The sequence below is a fragment of the Aspergillus pseudodeflectus genome (genome assembly GCF_044049435.1).
Source record: "Aspergillus pseudodeflectus strain CBS 756.74 chromosome Unknown BJX68scaffold_1, whole genome shotgun sequence".
NCBI classification, from domain to species: domain Eukaryota; kingdom Fungi; phylum Ascomycota; class Eurotiomycetes; order Eurotiales; family Aspergillaceae; genus Aspergillus; species Aspergillus pseudodeflectus.
Genome location: NW_027263777.1, coordinates 2396733 through 2416467, shown reverse-complemented (window position 1 = coordinate 2416467; position 19735 = coordinate 2396733). Strand labels below are relative to the sequence as shown.

General features: G+C 53.0%; 6 protein-coding genes across 6 annotated transcripts; 2 read left to right on the top strand and 4 right to left on the bottom strand.

Annotated features, from left to right (window-relative positions):
* Positions 1–414: 414 nt before the first annotated feature.
* BJX68DRAFT_18966 (NDT80/PhoG-like DNA-binding family protein) lies at positions 415–2720 on the bottom strand. The gene is made up of 2 exons (XM_071037353.1): positions 2220–2720; positions 415–2162 (listed from the first exon to the last, which is right to left on the bottom strand). Exons 1-2 carry the CDS (start codon positions 2363–2365, stop codon positions 545–547), a joined length of 1764 nt encoding a protein of 587 aa, XP_070906252.1. The 5' UTR covers positions 2366–2720; the 3' UTR covers positions 415–544.
* A 3244-nt stretch (positions 2721–5964) lies between these two features.
* BJX68DRAFT_224072 (putative beta-N-acetylglucosaminidase) lies at positions 5965–9888 on the bottom strand. Its single transcript, XM_071038219.1, has 4 exons — positions 9341–9888; positions 9023–9141; positions 6430–8939; positions 5965–6277 (listed from the first exon to the last, which is right to left on the bottom strand). Exons 1-4 carry the CDS (start codon positions 9388–9390, stop codon positions 6164–6166), a joined length of 2793 nt encoding a protein of 930 aa, XP_070906251.1. The 5' UTR covers positions 9391–9888; the 3' UTR covers positions 5965–6163.
* A 267-nt stretch (positions 9889–10155) lies between these two features.
* On the top strand, positions 10156–12411 carry BJX68DRAFT_224066 (putative glucosamine-6-phosphate deaminase). The gene is made up of 4 exons (XM_071038218.1): positions 10156–10778; positions 10828–10889; positions 10946–11094; positions 11146–12411. Coding segments are annotated over exons 1-4 (1068 nt in total). The 5' UTR covers positions 10156–10776; the 3' UTR covers positions 12001–12411.
* A 68-nt stretch (positions 12412–12479) lies between these two features.
* On the bottom strand, positions 12480–14022 carry BJX68DRAFT_260952 (aldehyde dehydrogenase domain-containing protein; the record flags this gene model as incomplete). Its single annotated transcript, XM_071044016.1, has 2 exons — positions 12480–13494; positions 13541–14022. 2 exons carry the CDS (start codon positions 14020–14022, stop codon positions 12480–12482), a joined length of 1497 nt encoding a protein of 498 aa, XP_070906249.1.
* A 900-nt stretch (positions 14023–14922) lies between these two features.
* On the top strand, positions 14923–17016 carry BJX68DRAFT_18837 (GMC family oxidoreductase). The gene is made up of 2 exons (XM_071037334.1): positions 14923–15296; positions 15353–17016. Exons 1-2 carry the CDS (start codon positions 15050–15052, stop codon positions 16732–16734), a joined length of 1629 nt encoding a protein of 542 aa, XP_070906248.1. The 5' UTR covers positions 14923–15049; the 3' UTR covers positions 16735–17016.
* A 1-nt stretch (position 17017) lies between these two features.
* On the bottom strand, positions 17018–18735 carry BJX68DRAFT_18828 (N-acetylglucosamine-6-phosphate deacetylase). The gene has a single exon (XM_071037332.1). The coding sequence runs from the start codon at positions 18529–18531 to the stop codon at positions 17242–17244; it is 1290 nt and encodes a 429-aa protein (XP_070906247.1). The 5' UTR covers positions 18532–18735; the 3' UTR covers positions 17018–17241.
* Positions 18736–19735: the final 1000 nt, after the last annotated feature.

Below are 19735 nucleotides of genomic sequence, written 5' to 3'. Positions count from 1 at the left end.
GAGCCGGGGTATGCAAGGCCAAGAAAGATGAACAACGACGGGATGCAAGGGAAGAGAAGAAGTAGAAGGGATGATTGTTTCAGGTAATATATGCCTCAACGGCCAGCCGAATATTGCTATGCTAGATCATGCTTTTCTTCTCCGTCTTCAGGCAACCCAGGCCTGGGAGAAACAGGCACGATCATTATGATATATGATATGCATCTGAGAGGAGACCAGAATAGCTCCTTTCGCAAACATTGCGCAGATCAGATGAGAAAGATAGACACGAACGGAAAAAAATAAATCGGAGAGGGAAAGCAAGAAATGAGGCCCAGGGGGTAATCCAGTAGACTCCATTGCGCCGCCACCCGAACCACCCAGTAGTCGTTCCCATAACCGTACATGCCCGGCAAAAATAAAGACATCAAATCATGGTACGTGAAGATCTCCGAAACATATATAAGGTCCATCCAGATGGACACATGGCCCCAAAAAATTAATGAGGCCCAGCGTAGTAAAGCATGAGAAGAAAAAGCACGCCCGAGGAGTATAAGACGTTGCTTCAGAATACGTCTTCTGCAGCAAAGTATCGCTTGCTCTGACCTCGGGCCGTCACGTACTTCATCTGTGGCATATTCGTATGGTGTACCACATGTGGGCGGTACACAGCATCAACAGGTCCCTGCCAGTCTTCTATGGGTAACGGAAAGTATTCATACAACACATCAGCGCTCTCACTTGCGAAAGGCAAGCTTGATGCAAATTGTTGTTGGAAATTCGTGGCGCCCACTAGCGGCACAGTGGCCGATGTGCTTCTTGACTGCGTCTGAGGCGCGACATGAGAAACTTTGCGCATCTTGGCTGGTCGACCAGAAGAGTCAATGCTGAGATTTCTGGACGCGAGGTCATTAGAGAAAGACGACAGAGATCGCCCATGGTCATTGAGATGGATCAGATCCGAGTTATCGTCATCTAGGAGAGATAGGTTGATGGGAGCTGCAACGGAGTTGCTTGTCCGACGGTGGACCTCTGCCGGCCGCGAGAATTCGGGGCTAGATTGCGTGTAAATCGACGAGTGTGGCATCGTTGTAGGAGGAAGTGCTGCAGCCCCCTGAGAAGTAATCTGTGTCCAATCCGGAGAAGCTTGGGTTGGGTGAGGCACGGAAGTCTCTGGAGAGCTGCTCTTAACGCCAGCCTTTGCCCTGGCGGACGCCACGCCTGATTGCGGGCCAGAATCGCTGGGTGAGGTGCGATTTATGCTAGCTGAAGCGGTATGGGAAGCTTGAGCATTCTTCCGGGAAGCAGCAGCACTGCCACTCAGAGGTAGATCCTTGCGGGATTGGAAATTGCGAGGACTGCGGCCACGGACGATGACCGGTCCGGAGTGTACCTCGCAAATTTGTATCTTTCCGCCAGTGGACAGGGTCGCAATGACCTTCAGCCGGACCACAAAGTGCTGTTGCAGCTCCTTTCTTCGCCCATTGTTGGCAGTCGCGACGCGAAATTGAAGGCGCTTCCAGGCAATTGGGAAAGTCGCGTAGTCGGTATCTAGGTCCTGTCCAGCCATCATGTCCAATGGGATCGCCGGGGGTTCCTTTTCGACCTTAGGAGCGCCGGTGCTTGGGTTATTCCCGTTTGTTGCATCCTCATTGGTAGAATTTCCGTTTGCAGCGGGAGTTTTCCAGGGAACTGAGATGATCTTTACCGAGTTCCCCTCCACAGACTCGGTAGCCGATACGGTTAGCTCCTGCGCGACGATGGGTATCCGATCCCCGGTGTCGGTGATGATATAACGCAAGCCCCGAGGGAGAGTTACTGAGCCAGTAATCTGAAACAGATTTCGACGGTAGCATGTTAGCTCCGCACCTTGTTGGGGGGGAGCATTCTCCGTCGGAGAAGTAGTCCACGGCGATTCGGCAAGAAAGAACATGCCATGTAGCTGAGCGGAGACTGATATTGAGGTGCGCCGAAAGGAATAGTCGAGGAGTGTGAAAGGATATGACGGAATAGAAAAGCTCAGGAGCTTATTGTTATGATCGATAGACGAGTCGGCAGGCGGCTCAGCGGGAGGCGCGGGATCAAAGGGTGTGACCATGTCCGTGAATGGGTCCTCATATCCAGAGAATCTTTTGAGAGTCTCCGGAGGCAACGTATGATGGGGAAAAGTCAGATCATCTCCGCTAGTAGGAGGGACCGTTAGAGCACAGCATCAGGCACAACCAGGAGAAACCACAAACCTAACGAATGTTTCCGAATCAAAGTTGGAGCGCTGATCTGGGAGGTCCATCCCTGGCAAGGCATTGAGGTAATCCGAGCCCTGGATATTGGCTAGCGAAAGTGGGGAGGCCAGGTACGGCATCGCCATGGTGTCGAAGCCGTCCATGGCAGGGACCTAAAGACTTCGAATTGAGCAGGCGGCGCTGCAAACTGCTGGAGTGGAAGAGGCGCGATGAGGGTTTGGAATCCCAGAAAGAGCGAACTGTCCGACGAGGTGAGAGCGAATGGCGGGATCGCAGAGAGGAGGAGGGGAAGCGAGGAACGGTAAATGTTAGAGAAGAGCGGACATGGAGGAGGGAGATGTCGCAGTAGTATAGAGAAAGGTCGCAGAAGAGGGAGGAAGGGAAAAAAGCAAGAAAGGTTTGGGAGAATCAGCAGAAAGTATACAGAAGCGTTGGCTGAGGGAAAAGGAAGGCGATGTAGAGCAAGTCTTGAATGGCGCCGAGTGTGGATCGGACACCCCCGAAGTCAGCAAGCACTCCGTATGAAGAGCACGTTAGTGGGGACCGTAGCTAGTGGGAAAGAAGAAATGAGAAGACCCCAGGCAGGAGAACGATCCGGAGAGAGGCTAGCGCTAGGACGAGAGAGGAACAGATAACAGGAAACAAGACGGAGCCGGCGACTGGGGGCGACGAGGTGGAACTGGAGCTAGACAAGACTGAAAGAGCGCCGGCGAGTGGCAGAACTTCGAAAGGCGAGACAGCGAGTGAGTGGGCTGCGAGGAGGGGCGACCAGAAAGCTCAGAGAGTCTGGAAGAGGGGAAACCACAAAGTTCAAACGGCGGCAGAGCTTCTGAGAGGCCAGTCGCGCATCGGGCCTAGTGCGCTTCCAGAGGCTGGTCCAACTTAGACTTTAAGCGGAGTGTGCCGCACACGGCCTTGCTGTTTGCGTGGAATGACCACCAAAACCTGGGCTGCTGGCAGTGGGAGACTTCAAGAGAGCAGGCGCCTATCAATGCTTTGGTACATGTCCATCAGTATCGAGTCTCAAGGCGTACCTATTCAAGAAGCAAGCAGTTCTGCCTGCCCAGTGACTTACGGACCTTCCGTATTAGGCATGGCTCCACCTCGATAGCACTAGCCCAAGTTTATTAATAAGACTCCACTCTGTATGCCTGGGGAAATTGTGTACTCTGGTCTGCAGTCCGCTGCTCTTGCGGCAGGGAAGATAGGGTATAATCATATTGTTATTGCTGTTATTCTTCAAGTCGACGACTAGTGCCGCCGTGCCGGTTAACACAGGTTAAACGCGCACAGAACCTGGGAGATATGCGGGCGGTAGTCTAAATCCTGAATAGCACCTTCCCGAGGCCGCCTGGGACTCGGAACCGTCTGACTCCGGGGGAGCAAGTCCTTGATAGCTCCCCTGGAACCAGCAGCACACCAGGAACCATGGTACAGCAGTCGATATGAAAGCAGCCTCTTTTTCACCTCTTCCTCCTTATTGCACGGTATGGGGAACCCATCCATTCTTTCAGCTGACCGCAAGACTGGATTGGCGCAGATGGGATCGGCGGTGGTCTGGCTGACATGCATGCGATCCTTTGCCCTGGAAGTCCCTGAGCGCAAACCTTCACGTCTGCTGCTCCTGGCAAGGGAGTATCCAAGGCGCGATGCAACTGATGCAGGAGAAGAGTCGGAGAATTCATCCTCCTATGCCTTCCCAGGAGCGCCGTCATGCTGAGCTCATGTGTCTGCCTGAGTGATTTAGCAATTCGCCACGGGGTTCTATCACGCTCACTCCCTTCTGGGACTGTCGCACAGCTTCTTCGACTCTGGATCAGCCGCCATCTGGGGCCCAGCGATTGGCCCGGCATTACCGTCGTTGGATGAAGCTAAAACCAGTTCAGGGCCTTCCTCCTTGCGGTGGCAGCGGTGCTCAACATGTCGTGATTGCTGGCCCTCGGTGCTTTTTGCAATAGCCAGTCAGTGTTCAAATCCTCCCGGGGCCTAAATCGATGGGCTGCAGAAGCAAAAAGACACGCCCAATACGACGCTTCGATGCACCCTGCGCAGGATTGCAGGATTGAAGCCCTTGTATCTTCCAGAACATTTCTAGAATCTCACCAGGAGCCTAGGTCTTGCATGTGATTGCCGCCACTCATAGCAGGCGCCATTATTATTCTAATTACTTCGTCAATTATTCATTATATTATCGGTACTTATTATTACCACAACTCAGTACGTACAGAGCCGGCGATGAAATCACCAGCTCCTCTGTGCGACCCCAGGTGCTTGACTTTCTTGACTGTCTTGACTCTTTGACCGTCTCGTCAAGACAAAGATACTGCAGGAGTCAAGAATCTGACATGCCGAAGAAACGCGTGCTAGAAAGCAATCGAAGCGTTCCACGCGCAGGGGTTATCTCTGGCAGCTCTGAAGTCTCAACGGGCTCCTCCGATCGATGCGCTTCAATGCAGATAAGCTCCCACGATTCAGATTTTTCTTTCCTTTTTTTTTTTCATTTTGTCTCGGCATCAGCAGGGGGCCAAGCAAGAACATTCCAACAATCTTGAATTGCATCCCACCACCCACTGCCAGACTGCCACTTTTCCAAGCCCACAATCGCCATCAGCGAACAAGAATTAAATTCTGCCGCCATAAGAAGCAAAAAATTCGAATGCAAATGGCGTCGGCGGCGGCAGAACGACCCACACTCACATCATCCCATCTCATCGCAATCCAGTCCATCATTGTCACAGTCTCCTCTGCAAACGGCCAGATAAGTCCTTGTCGAAGACTCGAATGCACAATCCATGGGGCCAATCGAATGCCCAGACCTGCGGGTACGACTGGTCTCCCGCGACACCGTCCATCGCGGCAGAGCTGAAAACGAAATGAAAACCGCCCATCTCGTCTCACAGGAACCAGGAACGGTACACCTATCGGATCGTCTCCTCCACGCTTTCTATCAGGCCTTGCAAACTGCTCGGAGGAATCAAGTCAATCGACTGGTCATCAGGACGCCAGACTAATTCTTCTGATACCTGACATTTGGTTGAGTTCCTCTTGACGTCTGCGCTTGGCACACTCTGCAATGCCCAGCAACGCCACGGAGCGCACAAAGCGTCGAGCTCGACGTCGTTCGCCTGCTTCCCAGCCTCCGCGACCTCAAGGTTCACGACGCGCGACTCGTGTTCCAGTAGTTGACACTCCCCCTCGACCAACAAAGTGCCACTGCCGCAGGCAGCGTAGATCATCCGTAATCTGGATCGACCAGTGCCAGTGATCGCTCTCTCCTTCCAGTTTCTGGAGACAATACGCGAGCGCAATAGTACAATTATCTCGTTGGTGCGCGACTTATGAAGCGTCCCGTGAAACTAATTGGACGGGCGCCCATATGTCAACGGTCGATCGCCATGCCCTTAAATATGCGCGTTTCACAAATAAGAACCTAAGAGTCTGAGACGTCGGGAGGTCAAACCGATAATCGACTTTTCCGTAGTCGTAATTCAACCTCCCTCCATATCCGAGTAATCGGCTACTTCGATGGAGAATCGCGCAGGCGGGCGAAGATCATCCTGGATTCGGAAATAGAAACGATGATGGTTCGCATCTCAGAACCCTTATAAATAGAAAAAGAAAATACGAGGTGATCGTCTGTCGTACTCCCTCCTCCATAAACAGGGACGGCTGCAACGTACATGCAACGGCAAGTGTCTAATTAGTATCGCTTCCCAAATATAAAATCGATCCCACAGAATATATCCCGGCTTATAATTCATTGTATGTATATGCACTGTCGCGAGGACCTTCCCCGCCATCTTACCATCGCTCTCTTATACGTACTGAGGTATATAACAAAAATAGACAGACCAAAAGGAAGAAAAAAGTGGGGTATACAAGAAGACCGTAAAATATCATCTCGTCACTCGCAATGAACTCTAGGGCTTGAGGGGACTCAATCAAGGTCCCGGCACCATCGTCCATGTCGCAGCATCACAGTTAACCTCCTCAAAGCTATGCAGCGTGCTAAAGCCCAGCTCCGTCAACCAGTCGAAATTGCTATCCGCATCCACCTGCAGGGGGTCATGGTTAGCACAAGGCGGAATCCTGGCCGGGGTGCGTTGTTTTCTTGCACTTCCCCAGAAAAAGAAAACATGCATCATGCAAGGAGAAGGAAGAGGAGGAGGAGGAGGGGGAGGAGGGGCCAAAATTATACTATACTTACACAGTCTACAATGACCGCTTCCGCGCCCTGTCTCCGTATTTGCTTGATCCCCAAAAGGATCAGCCCCTGCAGCAGGGTCGCGTATTCACCGACCGAGGGCGAAATCACGGGAGACGAGATCCCCCCGGTTGACGCGTGGGTGGCCTTCATGGCGGGCATGTGCTCCGCTAGACTTGCTCGTTCGTTGTAGATGACCACGCTGCCGAGGATAGCCCCATCCTGCGGTCTTCTGGCGCGGATGATCCCACAGTGAGGTGCCCCGCCAAGAGCCACTTTGTAAATGTCCATCACGCCCTGCCTGGAGTTAGTCTTGACGTGGTCGATGATGGAGTCTGCGTAGTCCCATCCGTGGACGAGGTCGTAGGTTACTTCTGCGCTCTGGAGACTATGGACTAGGCCTTCGGGCGGCTGGAAGGTCTGCAGCGTGCGCAGCACGGCGCTGCAAACCGGGCGCGATAACGCCGTGTTCCACCCTAGATTGGCAAACCACTGGCGTAGCTGTTTTCGTTCCACAGGGTTGGCGGCCGGGATGCCCAGGTAGATTCCGGGCAGGCGCGATCCAAGTTGAAACCGCTTCATCCCTTTTCGCTGCAGGAGTGTCCGGATAGCGCGGTTGTGAAGCGAATTCCCAATCGAGAGCTTGCGCCTCGACGGGTCGACGATCAGCGACCCTATTACGCCCGTGCCCGATGCGCGGAAAAAGTAGGTTGAGCAAAAGCCATAGAGGGCTCGTGTGGTGCTGTTCCGAACGACAAAGTGAGCTTCGTCGATATCGTCCCTTCGAAGGAGGAAACTGTTGGGTGTCACGCCCAAAAGCTCGGACCGTTGGCCCCGGCTGTCCTCTCTAACCGTGGTGAGGAGCGAGTCCAAAGCATCCGAGTCTCTCTCTTCGTTCCAATTCTCCACGAGCCAGTGCTGCCTCGCTTGATGGAGTTTTTGGCTGCGGTTAAAGGAACCTGGCAGGGACCCCTTTGGTGCCGATTCTCCGTACAATACTCTGACCAGAGCCTCGAGAGCCGTGTCTGTGAAATCGTACGTGCATATATAGGTCCCGATTGTTGTATCCATGACAAAATCGTAGGGCGAGCTCGCAGCTACCACGACCATCGGTTTCTCCCGTGGTTCGCCAGACGGAGTAAACTGCGATCTACATATCATAGAGACGTGTTTGGTGAACCCCTGCTGATACATGTTCCTCACAGCATCTGCAGTGACGACGATGACGGCACTGGCGCGGTCGATTAGACTTTCGTGGATTGGCCGAACACCATTCGATGTGTATGATGTGTGCAGAACACGACCGTTCCTGTGCCGTGAAAGCGACCTTCCCATCTCCTTAAAGACGCTCTCACCACTGAGGACAGAGGCGGTCCTATCCCAGGCTACCGCGTCAATCGACATCTCAAGCTGCTCGGTGACTGAACGGGATACAGCCGAGGCCGGCAAAGGCTTTACCAACGGAGTCAGAAGCAGTAATTCTTCGTTGGCGCCGACGAGGTTGGATAGCGGCAACAAGTTCTTCCTATCGCGCACGACAGAGATTGAATTGCTGTACGCCCTTGTTGAGAGACTTGTATGTGATGGCTGCATCTGAGTGAGCGACGGGAGTCCTCCAGGGTTCAGAGCCTGCTCCCAAGAAGTGCACCTCGACTTCAGGGCCAAGACGCGCTTGAGTGACTGCTCTATTTGGGATCGACTGAGGATGCCGTTCTCAACACCAAGCTTTAACCCATTGATGGCCTCCTGCTGCACCTGAAACGACCTGCACAAGAGCACTATATCACAGCCTGCGTTCTTGGCCATGACAGTCCCGCCACCGACACCAATATTGTGGGTGAGGGCTTCCATCTCTAGACACTCTGAGACGACAACACCGTCGAATTTCATGTCTTTCCGGAGCAAGTCATCCACAACCTGCTCGCTAAGGCACGCATGCATAACGTTCATCCCAGCCGACGACATGGAAACACCACCCACCATCATCGCGTCAAGCCCATTGATGATTGCGTTCCGAAACGGAACCAGTGCAGCCAAGCTGAGCTGCTCCAGAGACTCAGTAATGATGGGAACGTCTGTTTGAGAACCGAGAAACTCTAAATTTCCGTACGAGGGAAAATGCTTGCCGCAAGTCACAAGGCCGCCTTCCTGGTAGCCCTTCATGAATTCTACTCCGTACTGCGATACCTCCTGCGGGTCATCGCCGCAGGTACGGACGCCCATGAGCTGGTTCCGTACATTATTCAAGACGTCTAGCACAGGGCCCAGAATCCAGTTGACCCCCACGGCTTTGAGTTCTTGAGCGGTAGCATAGGCGACATCATGGGCCAGGGCCTTTGACCCTGTTGCCGTAATGCCCATGGCGCTAGGAAACTGCCGGATGAAAATCTCGTCGTACAAACTGTTCACGCCCCCATTTTCCTGGTCCAGAGCTATGAGCAATGGCACGGGATGGCCAGCATTCCGAGCAATCGTCTGCAACTCAAGAACTAGCTGGGTCGCATCTTCTGCAGCTGTTTGCTAGTTAGTAAATTTATTCTTCAAACGGGTTTGAGCACACGGGGGGAATAGTTTCACAGATGGACACGGGTAATACATTTTAAGTTCTTCGCCGTCAGCAGAATTGAACCGAGATGGTAGTTCTCAATGAGAGAGCGAATCTGAGGGCTGACCGTTGTGCCATCAAAGCCCATCATGAAGAGCTGCCCCATTTGCCTGTTGATAGGACATGGCGCCCAGGTGGTTAGCGACGATCCGGCCGCAGTTTAGGGGAAACACGATAACCAGGAACACCAATCAAGCCAGAGGATTGACGATGGAAGTTGGGATGTCTCAGCGCAGGCGCAAAATGAGACAATACATGCATAAAATAACAAAGCAGAATATAAAGCTTGTGCCAAGACTCGAGTCGTACCTGTCCAGATTGTCCCAGGCAGGGGGCAGCATGTCCTCTTTTGGGGGCATGATGGCCCTCGGCTCCTGTGAGGAATGCCAGGCCACAGCCCGATGCGACGGCCCACGCACCTCAGTTGGAGTCGAGAATCCGAGTCAAAGAGGGGTGGAAGGTGAGGTGAGACCGACGGCGACGAAGAAGCTGACAACAGGGTGCGCCGGCAGTTGGCTTAAGCTCGCTGGATGACAGCACTAAGCTGGATGGCTCGTGTAGAATGGAGGAATCTAGGCCGGGCAATTGAGCTACGACTGTGGGACGAATGAAATTGCATGGATATTAGGCGGTTAGTCCAGATTCCGCGGAGAGTTTGACTGAATGGGAGCCAGAGCATGACCACTCGCGAGGCAGGAATAGGGGCCAAACAAACGAGTAATGGACAGTATATCAGCCTAAAGTAGCGACATCACCATTGTGCTGGCTTGCGATATGGGGAAGCGAGCACCGGACCGAGTTATTGCAAGCGATGTCTGAACCTCATTCGCGGTCTCGCACCCACGTTTGAAGCTCTGTGGGGAGTAGATAGAGTGTCACGTGCATCTGGGGAACCTCGGGCTCTTCAAGTTGGAAGTTGGAACTCTGGAGTCTGACGGCGGTTTGGTCACGGTTGGTAAAATGTTTACCAAACTCAGTACCGTACAAATACCAAATACCACATCACCTTGGAGGGTTGCAGCGGACGCTCTTCCGGAGTTTGATTTTCACCGAATGCAACACAGGTTTAGCGCGGCCTTGCCCAGCCCATCGGTTATCATTTTCCTTTGATAACGACTCGGTCATAGCATGCCACCTGCTACTGCAACATCACAAAAGATGAAGCTATTCAACGTCGTTCTCTGCTATCGTTCTTCATCTTTGCTCGGCATCGCTTCGCCAAGGTTTCTCAGCGCCCGATGACCCGGACGCTGGTCGTTCCCAAGGAAATCTTAACCTACCGGGCTCGAATTCCCGATGATGCCTACATCATTCCAGCGTTGCCGCCTCATTCCAATGCGCACTGAGGTTGATCATGCCGCTCATCCGAGTAAATCGATTATGATAAACTGAGAGCCGGATATGACTCCGCACTATCGTCATTCATCCGCATTGTCAGCTTGACAAGTAAATCCAGCGCATTGCGGCCAGTAGTAGCTCGAGGTAGTGTCACGCTCCACCGGAAAGGCAGATCCAGAACGTGGAATTGTAACGGAGCCATGGGTAACGAGGCCGATGGCCACTACGCTGCTGGTCCTTTTATTCTTCCTTTATGGCTGCGCGGGCTCTCTGCATCTTTAATTCACATATGCCCCTCGGACGCAGTGCCTTCTCCTTGCTCTTTGCACTATATCATCGCACTACCCAAAGGTTTACTTGATATTAGCTTTCCACCTCTAGTGACGTAGTTCACGAAGCTTGTCATCATGTAGGTGGGATGTTCCGAGTTACCTATGTCCAGGCTAACAGTACTACAGGAGGGTTATCATTCGGGATACATCTCTGCAGGCTTCAGAGTATATCGCTGACTATATCATCAGTACGCTACCACATTAGAAGGCTGACCATGAACAGCACTAACGTCGTCTGCTTTAGGCCGCATCAAGACATTCAACCCTACCGCAAGCAACCCATTTGTGCTTGGGCTTCCAACTGGGAGCAGCCCGGAAATCATCTACAAGACCTTGGTCCGGCGACACAAGGCTGGAGAGATCTCATTCAAGCATGTTGTGACATTCAATATGGTATGACGATCCATGAGGCTCTAACATTTCTTTCGCAACTGACATGCGTAGGACGAATATGTCGGGCTACCCCGCGATCACCCCGAATCATACCACAGCTTCATGTATAAGCACTTCTTCTCGCATGTCGACATTGCGCCACAGAACATCAACATTCTCGACGGGAATGCCCCAGACTTAGCTGCCGAATGTGCCTCCTTCGAGGCCCGCATTGCCCGCTGTGGAGGCATTGAACTGTTCCTCGGCGGCGTTGGATCTGATGGGCATATTGCCTTCAATGAGCCAGGGTCCTCTTTGAACAGCCGAACTCGGGTCAAGACTTTAGCCTTTGATACGATACTTGCAAACTCTCGATTTTTTGACAACGACATGAGCCAAGTGCCCCGAATGGCCCTAACCGTCGGCATTCGGACCATCATGGAAGCTCGCGAAGTTGTCATCGTCGCAACAGGCGCTCATAAAGCGCTCGCTCTCAAAGAAGGCCTTGAGGGCGGCGTGAACCACATGTGGACGATCTCGTCCCTCCAATTGCACCAGCATCCGCTGATTGTCTGCGACCGCGACGCGACCCTCGAACTCAAAGTCAAGACCGTCCGATACTTTGAATCAATCGAGCAGGCCGGAACTGATGCGCGAACCCAAGGTCCTCCCCTAGTCTACCGACCCAGGACATACGTCCCAGCTCCAATAGCTGTCAACAAGGAACCGACTCCCGCTGCCACACCGGAAAAGACATCAAAGGATCTGCGCATCAACACAGATCTCAAGCAGTCCTTTGAGGATGACGAGCTGACTCCAGACAGCATGTCTTCCCGTATGGTTGACTCTGCGATTGGTGGGCTTGACTCGACCCTCAAGGGCGAACTGTTGTTTGATCGCATGAGCGCACGGATGGATTCACATTAAGTTTCCGTTTCTGCCATTGCGATAGGGAATCCAGAGACACTATGGCTGTCCCGAGTGAAGGTTTCAGGGAAATTGGAATCACGCGGTGATAGCTTTTGAGTCGAGTTTGACGCTGGTTCAGTCTTTTTGGGTTTGGAAATGCCTATGGGGATTGTAATCTGTCTGCTGTGCTGCTTTTTGCTGAAATTTGTCTATTCTGAGAATGTGATTAGATGTAGCTAACTATAGACTGCTCGGTGTTTTTGGTTTTATGGGTGTAGGCATTATATTAGAGGCTGGAGTCTAGAATGAACTGTGCTTTATTTATGGTGTGTTGTGTGTGTTATGTGTATCGGGTGGTTTTTATCTTTCCTTAGCATATTGCCATCGAGTGGATGATATGCCTATCACGAAGGATTGGTTTGGCAGAGAAAATGAAATTCGTTTTCACTTTATATACGAACAGATATATATATCACATAATAGTATGAGTCAGGAATCTACAGCTTCGCGAAAACCGTCGCAACTGCATTCCCCATGTCAACAAGGGTACTCTTATTCCGCACCCAGGCCTCAATACCCCTACGTCCATTCTCCACACCAAGACCGCTCTTCTTCCACCCACCAACAGCCATCTCAGCCGGACTCTCGCCCCAGCTGTTCACCCACGTGATACCAGCCTCGAGCTGGTCGATGATGCGGTGTGCGAGGTTGAGGTCTTTGGTAAAGACGCCCGCAGCGAGGCCGAGTTCTGTTGTATTCGCGCGCTTCACCGCCTCTTCGACAGTGTCGTAGGTGAGAATGGACATGACGGGGCCAAAAATCTCCTCCTTGACGATGCGCATATCATCCGTGCAGTCTGTGAAAATTGTGGGGCGAACCCAGAAGCCCGCTTCTAGGTCCTTGGGGAGGGAAGGCTTGCCCAGGCCGCCATAGAGAAGGGTAGCCTTGTCCGTTTCGATACCGTGACGAATATACGAGGTGACCTTTTCAGCGTGGACGGCGGAGCTGAGCGGGCCAAAGTTGGTGTTGGGGTCGAAGAGTGGGCCGGGGCGGATGAATTGCATCTTTTCGAGGAGTTGGGACTCGAATTCCTTCTTCATAGACTTGTGGATGAAGACTCGGGTGCCGTTTGTGCAAACTTGGCCCGTGCTGTAAAAATTGGCCATCATGGCGCCGTCGACGGCGTTACTGACATCCGCGTCTGGGAGAACGAGCAGCGGCGACTTTCCTCCTAGCTCCATGGTTACGTATTTCATGTTGCCAGCTGCGGACCCGGCGACCTTGAGTCCTGTTGAAACTTGGCCGGTGAACGAGACTTTGGCGATGGTAGGGTGAGAGGTGAGGTAGCTGCCGACATCGCCTGCGCCGTAGACAACGTTAAAGACCCCATCTGGAAGTCCAGCTTCCTTGTAGATTTCGGCGAGCGTTTGAGCGTGGAGAGAAGTGAATTCGCTGGGTTTGTAAATCATAGTATTTCCGGCGGCGAGGCAGGGGGCAGACTTCCATAGCGCACTGTTTTTATTAGCATCTTTCTCATGAGCTGATGGAATTGACGTACATCTGAATAGGATAGTTCCATGCGCCGATTCCAACACAGACTCCCAGCGGGGCCTTTTTCGAGTACACCCAAGCATCTTCCCTAAGCTGAGCAGTCTCACCATTCAGACCGCCGCCGCCTACAAGGTTCGCATAATATTCCAGTACGTCTGCTCCTGTGACAACGTCGACAGTGCTCGTCTCTGAAAAGGCCTTTCCGGAATCCAGAGTCTCGACGCGGGCGATTTCATCGTTGCGCTCGCGGAGTAAGGCCGCCGCTTTTTGGAGAATACGAGCTCGAGCGATTGGCGAGGTTTGCGACCACGATGGAAATGCACGATCGGCCGCAGCGATGGCGGCATCTATATCGGATTCTGAAGCAATGGGGAGTTCGGCCAGCGAAGTGGCGTCGGCAGGGTTGATGGCGGAAAATGTTCGGCCGGACGAGGCAGGCTGGGGTTTGCCATCGTAGAAGAGCTGGCGCGGGGGAAGAGAGGGAGCCATTCTGTGTAGTCGCGTCTTTGGAGTAGAAAAGGGGAGGAAAGAGAAGAGAGATAATCTATCTCGAGGAAGGCAAAAAGTCCGGCAGTCCGTCATAGATGTGGGCAAAGGACTCCGCTTCACACCGCCAACGCCTCGTCTGGTCTCGACTGTGATCCGCAGCCCCAAACTCAAGCCCCTGCCGGATTGACAGGGCGTGCGGGCTGCGCGGTGCATTCTACTGGAGCAAAATTCCGCAATCGAGCCCTACAATTTGACAATTATGCATCTCAAGACAAGACAGGCAGGCTACAAGCGTCATGGGTAATATCGAGTTCGGGGGCTGCGGAACAGGATAACCAGGAACAAACTCGGGACAAAAAATCGGTGAGTACTCAGCACTGGGTCTTTTCCGTGACTTTTTACTCCATTCAGTATGGATTTCACATTGCTCGGCGTCTCGAGTCCTGCAGATTTGGACCCGAAGTGGGAAACTCCATCCAGAGTGAGACGCCAACTAAGCCGGATGAGGACTACTGCGGATAACCGCCGGGTAGCGTGCGTTTTGCTGCATTAAGAGAGGATCGTGGCGCGCTTTAGCGCTGAAACTCCTGTGGATGCGGTCTTATTGCGGAGGGGATGACGTCGGGGTCGGCAGAGGGCTCTACTGCTCGTTGAGAAAGACTCGAAACCAGTGTAGGTGAGGTTGATTAACCAGGCTGAATATTGAATGAGACTGAAATAAGAGTATGACAAGGCCGATCTTATCTGCATCTGCAGCACAAGCAAACTCGACTGCAGGAGCGCAGGCACAGAATAAAGATGCTACAGAGTCCTACCGGTGGATCATGGATCCGTCGGAAAGGTTTTCCATTCGGTGCCTTTTTGATGGCGGTGGGGAAGAAAATTATGGCTGATCAGACAATAAGCCTCCAGCAGGACTTTTATTCTTCTTCGTATCCTCTCGCTCTTTTTCCTTGACACACTCTTTCCTCTCCGTCGAGCGCTTTGGTTCCTTTTCTATCAGCGATCCTCTTTTTCGTCCTCCATCATGGCCACCACCAACAATCTTCCCGCGAGCGACGTCAACAGCTACGACTATGTGATCGTCGGAGGTGGTACGGCAGGCTGTGTGATCGCCAGCCGCCTGGCCCAGTACTTGCCCAACAAGCGCATCCTGCTGATTGAGGCTGGCCCTAGCGATTACATGGATGACCGAGTCCTCAATCTTCGGGAGTGGCTCAACCTTTTGGGAGGCGAGCTGGACTACGACTACCCCACCGTTGAGCAACCCATGGGTATGTTACACCATGTGAAACTACACCCAGGACGAAATACTGACTTTATCACAAAGGTAACAGCCATATCCGCCATTCCCGTGCGAAGGTCCTGGGAGGATGTTCCAGCCACAACACCTTGATCTCGTTTCGCCCCTTCGAGTATGATTGCAAGCGGTGGGAGCAGCAAGGATGCACAGGATGGTCCTTTGAGACCTTCACCCGCGTTCTTGATGGCCTGCGCAACACCGTTCAGCCCGTTCACGATCGTCACCGCAACCAGCTGTGCAAGGACTGGATCCAGGCTTGCTCCTCCGCGATGAACATCCCCATCATCCACGACTTCAACAAGGAGATCCGTTCCAAGGGTCAGCTTACCGAAGGCGTGGGATTCTTCTCCGTTGCGTACAACCCCGATGATGGCCGCCGTAGCAGCGCCAGTGTCGCCTATATCCATCCCATCCTCCGCGGTGAGGAGAAGCGCCCCAACTTGACCATCCTCACCAACGCTTGGGTATCTCGTGTCAATGTCAACGGCGATACCGTCACTGGCGTCGACATCACCCTGCAGTCTGGTGAGAAGCACACCCTTACTCCTAAAAAGGAGACCATCCTCTGCGCTGGTGCCGTGGATACTCCTAGACTCATGCTCCTCTCTGGTCTGGGTCCCAAGCAGCAGCTGGCCTCTCTGGGAATCCCCGTCGTGAAGGACATTCCTGGTGTTGGTGAGAACCTGCTTGACCACCCAGAGAGTATCATCATCTGGGAACTCAACCAGCCTGTGCCTCCCAACCAGACGACCATGGACTCCGACGCTGGTATATTCCTGCGCCGCGAAGCTCCCAACGCCGCTGGTTCGGATGGCCGCGCCGCCGATGTCATGATGCACTGCTACCAGATCCCCTTCTGCCTGAACACCACTCGTCTTGGTTACGACACCCCCGTCGACGCCTTCTGCATGACTCCCAACATCCCCCGCCCCCGGTCCCGCGGCCGTCTCTACCTCACTTCCTCAGACCCCACCGTCAAGCCCGCCCTTGACTTCCGCTACTTCACCGACCCCGAAGGCTACGATGCCGCCACCATCGTCGCCGGTCTCAAGGCCGCCCGTGACATTGCCAAGCAGTCCCCCTTCAAGGACTGGATCAAGCGCGAGGTCGCCCCGGGACCCAAGGTTCAGACCGACGAGGAACTCTCCGAGTACGGCCGTCGCGTCGCTCACACGGTCTACCACCCTGCCGGAACAACCAAGATGGGAGATGTTAGCCGTGACCCCATGGCCGTCGTCGACCCGAAGCTGAAGATCCGCGGCCTCAAGAACGTCCGTATCGCCGACGCTGGTGTCTTCCCCGAGATGCCCACCATCAACCCTATGTTGACTGTTCTGGCTATTGGCGAACGCGCCGCTGAGCTGATCGCCGAGGAGGCTGGCTGGAAGCGTGAGCAGCCCAGGCTGTAAATGCGCCATCTCCTTTGATCTGCCAATCTGGATTGAACATAAAAGCGTCTAGGAGTTTGTGTATATACAAGGCGGTAAATCTTGCAGTATATCCATTCTGTTCCTTTCTTTTGGATTTAGAAGGATGCGGCGGTACTATCTGCTTTTCAATTTTTACGAATGATGAGTTTTGCTTCTTGGATACCAGCCTTTGACCCTCTGGACGGGTTAGGGATTGTTCGTGATATTAGAGATCAATTGGTATATATAAATATATGAAATGAGGAAAAGAAACGATAATACACCAAAAATAATGTAATAAAAATTTTCATCATTCATAATATTTTATTCTATATCCAGGGACCAACCCATACTCTATAATTCTTTGCAGTACTTGTAATACATTCTAGTCTTATGAGAACCAACGCTGCGAGACTCAATTTAGTAACGATACCAAAATCCAGTACCAATGCCAGGAAGTAGCATCCTGAGAATGTTGTTTTTCAGCGCATGAAAAAGGACGCATCACTACAAACCAGCATCTTTACCCATATCGTAAATCTTCGATCCTCTCTTCCAGACTTGGTTCACCGTCAACGTCCGCCCGGAGTATGGGTCATCCTCATCACTCAGAACAAGAAGGTCAGCGTCTGCGCCGCTGTCCAAGCACCCCTTGACGCCCTGCAAGCCAAGGAGACGAGCAGGCACAGCCGTCGCAGCATTCAACGCCTGCGCCGTCGAAGCCCCGGACCAGCGACGGAAGTTATTCACGCACTCAATAAGCGTTGCGGAGCTACCGGCGATCTTGTCCGATCCCTCGAGGGTGAGTCGAGCGCCGGACTTGATGATGCGCTCGCCGTTTGTCCAGTCGTAGACTCCGTCGGGGAGACCGCAGAGCTTCATGGCATCCGTGACGAGTACGAGGCCCTCTGGGTGGGCGTTGTATGCGATACGGATGGATGTCGGGTGCAGGTGGATGCCGTCGGCGATGATTCCGTAGTAAGGACGGATTGGATGGTTGCTCTGATGTCCGAGGAGGCCAAAGATGCCTGGGTTGCGGTGGTAAAAGGGGCGCATTGCGTTGAAGAGGTGGGTGATCATTGTCGCGCCCTGGTGAGTGGCTTCGAGGGCCTGCTCGTACGTTGCGTCGGAGTGGCCGACTGAGTAAATGATTCCCTGGGAGACGATGTGGGGGATTGTCTGGAGCATGTTGCCGACTTCCGGAGCGGCGGTGATGAGTCTGATGGTCTTGGTGTCGCCGTAGAAGTTCTCGCGGCCGTAGCAGGCGGCTAGGTCATCTGGGGTTGTTGCGGATCGGAGGACTTCCTTCTTGTGGACTCCATTTCGCGCTGGGCAGAGGAAGGGTCCCTCGACGTGGGCGCCGAGGGATTCGGCGCCGTCCTCTGGTGTGTGTTTGCTTCCTGAGGGGCCGAGAGAAGGGAGGACTTTTTGGTAAACTTCTGCGGTTGAGCTGACGAGTGTCGGAAGGTAAGAGGTGACTCCTGTCCTGGCGAGGCCCTTGTTGACTAAACGGAGGCCTTCATCGTATTCCTCCTTTGAAGCTTGGGGGACTGAAAAGTCGAAGCCTTGAGCGCCGTTCAACTGGCAATCAATAAGCCCTGGCGCGAGGATACGGCCACCCAAATCAATGACTTCATCTGGGGACAGATGTAGTCCGTAAAAGGCTTCTTGATCGCGGAGGATCTTTCCAGAAGTTGAGTCTATCCACACATCTTGTTCGATAAGCTTGTCCCCCTTTACGATGCGGCAGTTGGTGAACTTGATGACGTGGGACTCGGGCTCGGTTTTGCCAGGCATGGTGGCGGGCGTTGGGAGTAGAGGTTGCTTAGGTGCGAGGGAACGGGATGCCGAGAAGCAGCATGTATATACTCATGGCAAGCTGTGACCCACGGTGACACAGCGAGGGACAGACCTATGATGGAGTACCGTCACTCCATGTGCACCCAGGTTCCTGACTTGACGGCACTGGCTTTGGTCTGACGTTGCTTCATTCCGGTGGCCGATGGAGAGAAAGAAGGTTGGATGTGACGTCGACTGGCGGAGGTAGGTGAACGTGACATACTTTGTAGTCTGCCATACCAGCACTTATCAATCCTTTATCTAATGGGTGCCTCCGTTGCATATACATTGGAATTATCTACTACTAGCAGCAGACTAGCACTAGCAGGCTAGCACTAGCCGGTAGATACCAGGATCTTCGACAAGTCAGTGCTCAAAGGGCGTTGGGGCGACAAGGTGAGGTTCGAGATAAAAGAGCGCCAGATAAGCCTGCGCTACCAAGGACTGGCACGATGGGGGTGGGGACGATGGAGACGCACGACTCTGGAGGGTTACACACAGGTATGTATTATTGCATTTACAGCTTCGTACAGCGTTACCAGACACCATGACCAATCCCTTACCAATATCAAACTCTGCCTTTTTGGAATCCTGCAAGAATTCAACCTTTGATTCGGAGATTTTTCTTTCGATTAAAGCGCATCATGCAGATTGCTGTCGAGCCAAAGTACCCTTCGTTGATGTATACTCGTAGAGAAATTAAAGACGAAAAGCTTGAGGTAGCATCTACTCGGCTCCCCGCATCCGGAGCTGAGGTTTTGGTAGCACCGATGCTACCGTCTCCTTTGTTAGCCTGTTTAGCCCCCAACTGGCCCAAAAGTCTTCGGTTTCGAAGCTGAAGATTGAGGATCCGTGAGGGTGCACGGCAGCTGCTGCACGCGACCTGCTCGTGGCTTTGCTCGAAGCAGTTTAGATTCCCACAATGCAGCTGTCTGCGCAGCATCGAGTCCCTGTGGTGTAGTTCTGATTAGAAACTGAGACAGCTTCTCCTCGTTATCACAGGCAGTGGACCGATCGATCCCACCGTCTCTCGCGACAACGCAACCCTTTCTTTCGCTTGAGATAACAGCTGACTTTGTTGACTCTGGTCGACCGTCGGTTGGCTCCAATTGCCTCGTCTATTTAGTTGTGTTTCTACCCCGGACCCAGTCTCTCGCAAGCA

Coding starts and splice junctions, on each gene's coding strand:
- BJX68DRAFT_224072 (XM_071038219.1), bottom strand. CDS start 9,390: ATGCCCCCAAAAGAGGACATGCTGCCCCCTGCCTGGGACAATCTGGAC. Junction 8,940..9,022: donor GACGGCGAAGAACTTAAAAT/GTATTACCCGTG, acceptor ACTAGCAAACAG/CTGCAGAAGATGCGACCCAG. Junction 6,278..6,429: donor AAGCGGTCATTGTAGACTGT/GTAAGTATAGTA, acceptor GACCCCCTGCAG/GTGGATGCGGATAGCAATTT.
- BJX68DRAFT_18966 (XM_071037353.1), bottom strand. CDS start 2,365: ATGGACGGCTTCGACACCATGGCGATGCCGTACCTGGCCTCCCCACTT. Junction 2,163..2,219: donor GATTCGGAAACATTCGTTAG/GTTTGTGGTTTC, acceptor CCCTCCTACTAG/CGGAGATGATCTGACTTTTC.
- BJX68DRAFT_224066 (XM_071038218.1), top strand. Junction 10,890..10,945: donor TATCGCTGACTATATCATCA/GTACGCTACCAC, acceptor CGTCTGCTTTAG/GCCGCATCAAGACATTCAAC. Junction 11,095..11,145: donor ATGTTGTGACATTCAATATG/GTATGACGATCC, acceptor TGACATGCGTAG/GACGAATATGTCGGGCTACC.
- BJX68DRAFT_18837 (XM_071037334.1), top strand. CDS start 15,050: ATGGCCACCACCAACAATCTTCCCGCGAGCGACGTCAACAGCTACGAC. Junction 15,297..15,352: donor CACCGTTGAGCAACCCATGG/GTATGTTACACC, acceptor TTTATCACAAAG/GTAACAGCCATATCCGCCAT.
- BJX68DRAFT_18828 (XM_071037332.1), bottom strand. CDS start 18,531: ATGCCTGGCAAAACCGAGCCCGAGTCCCACGTCATCAAGTTCACCAAC.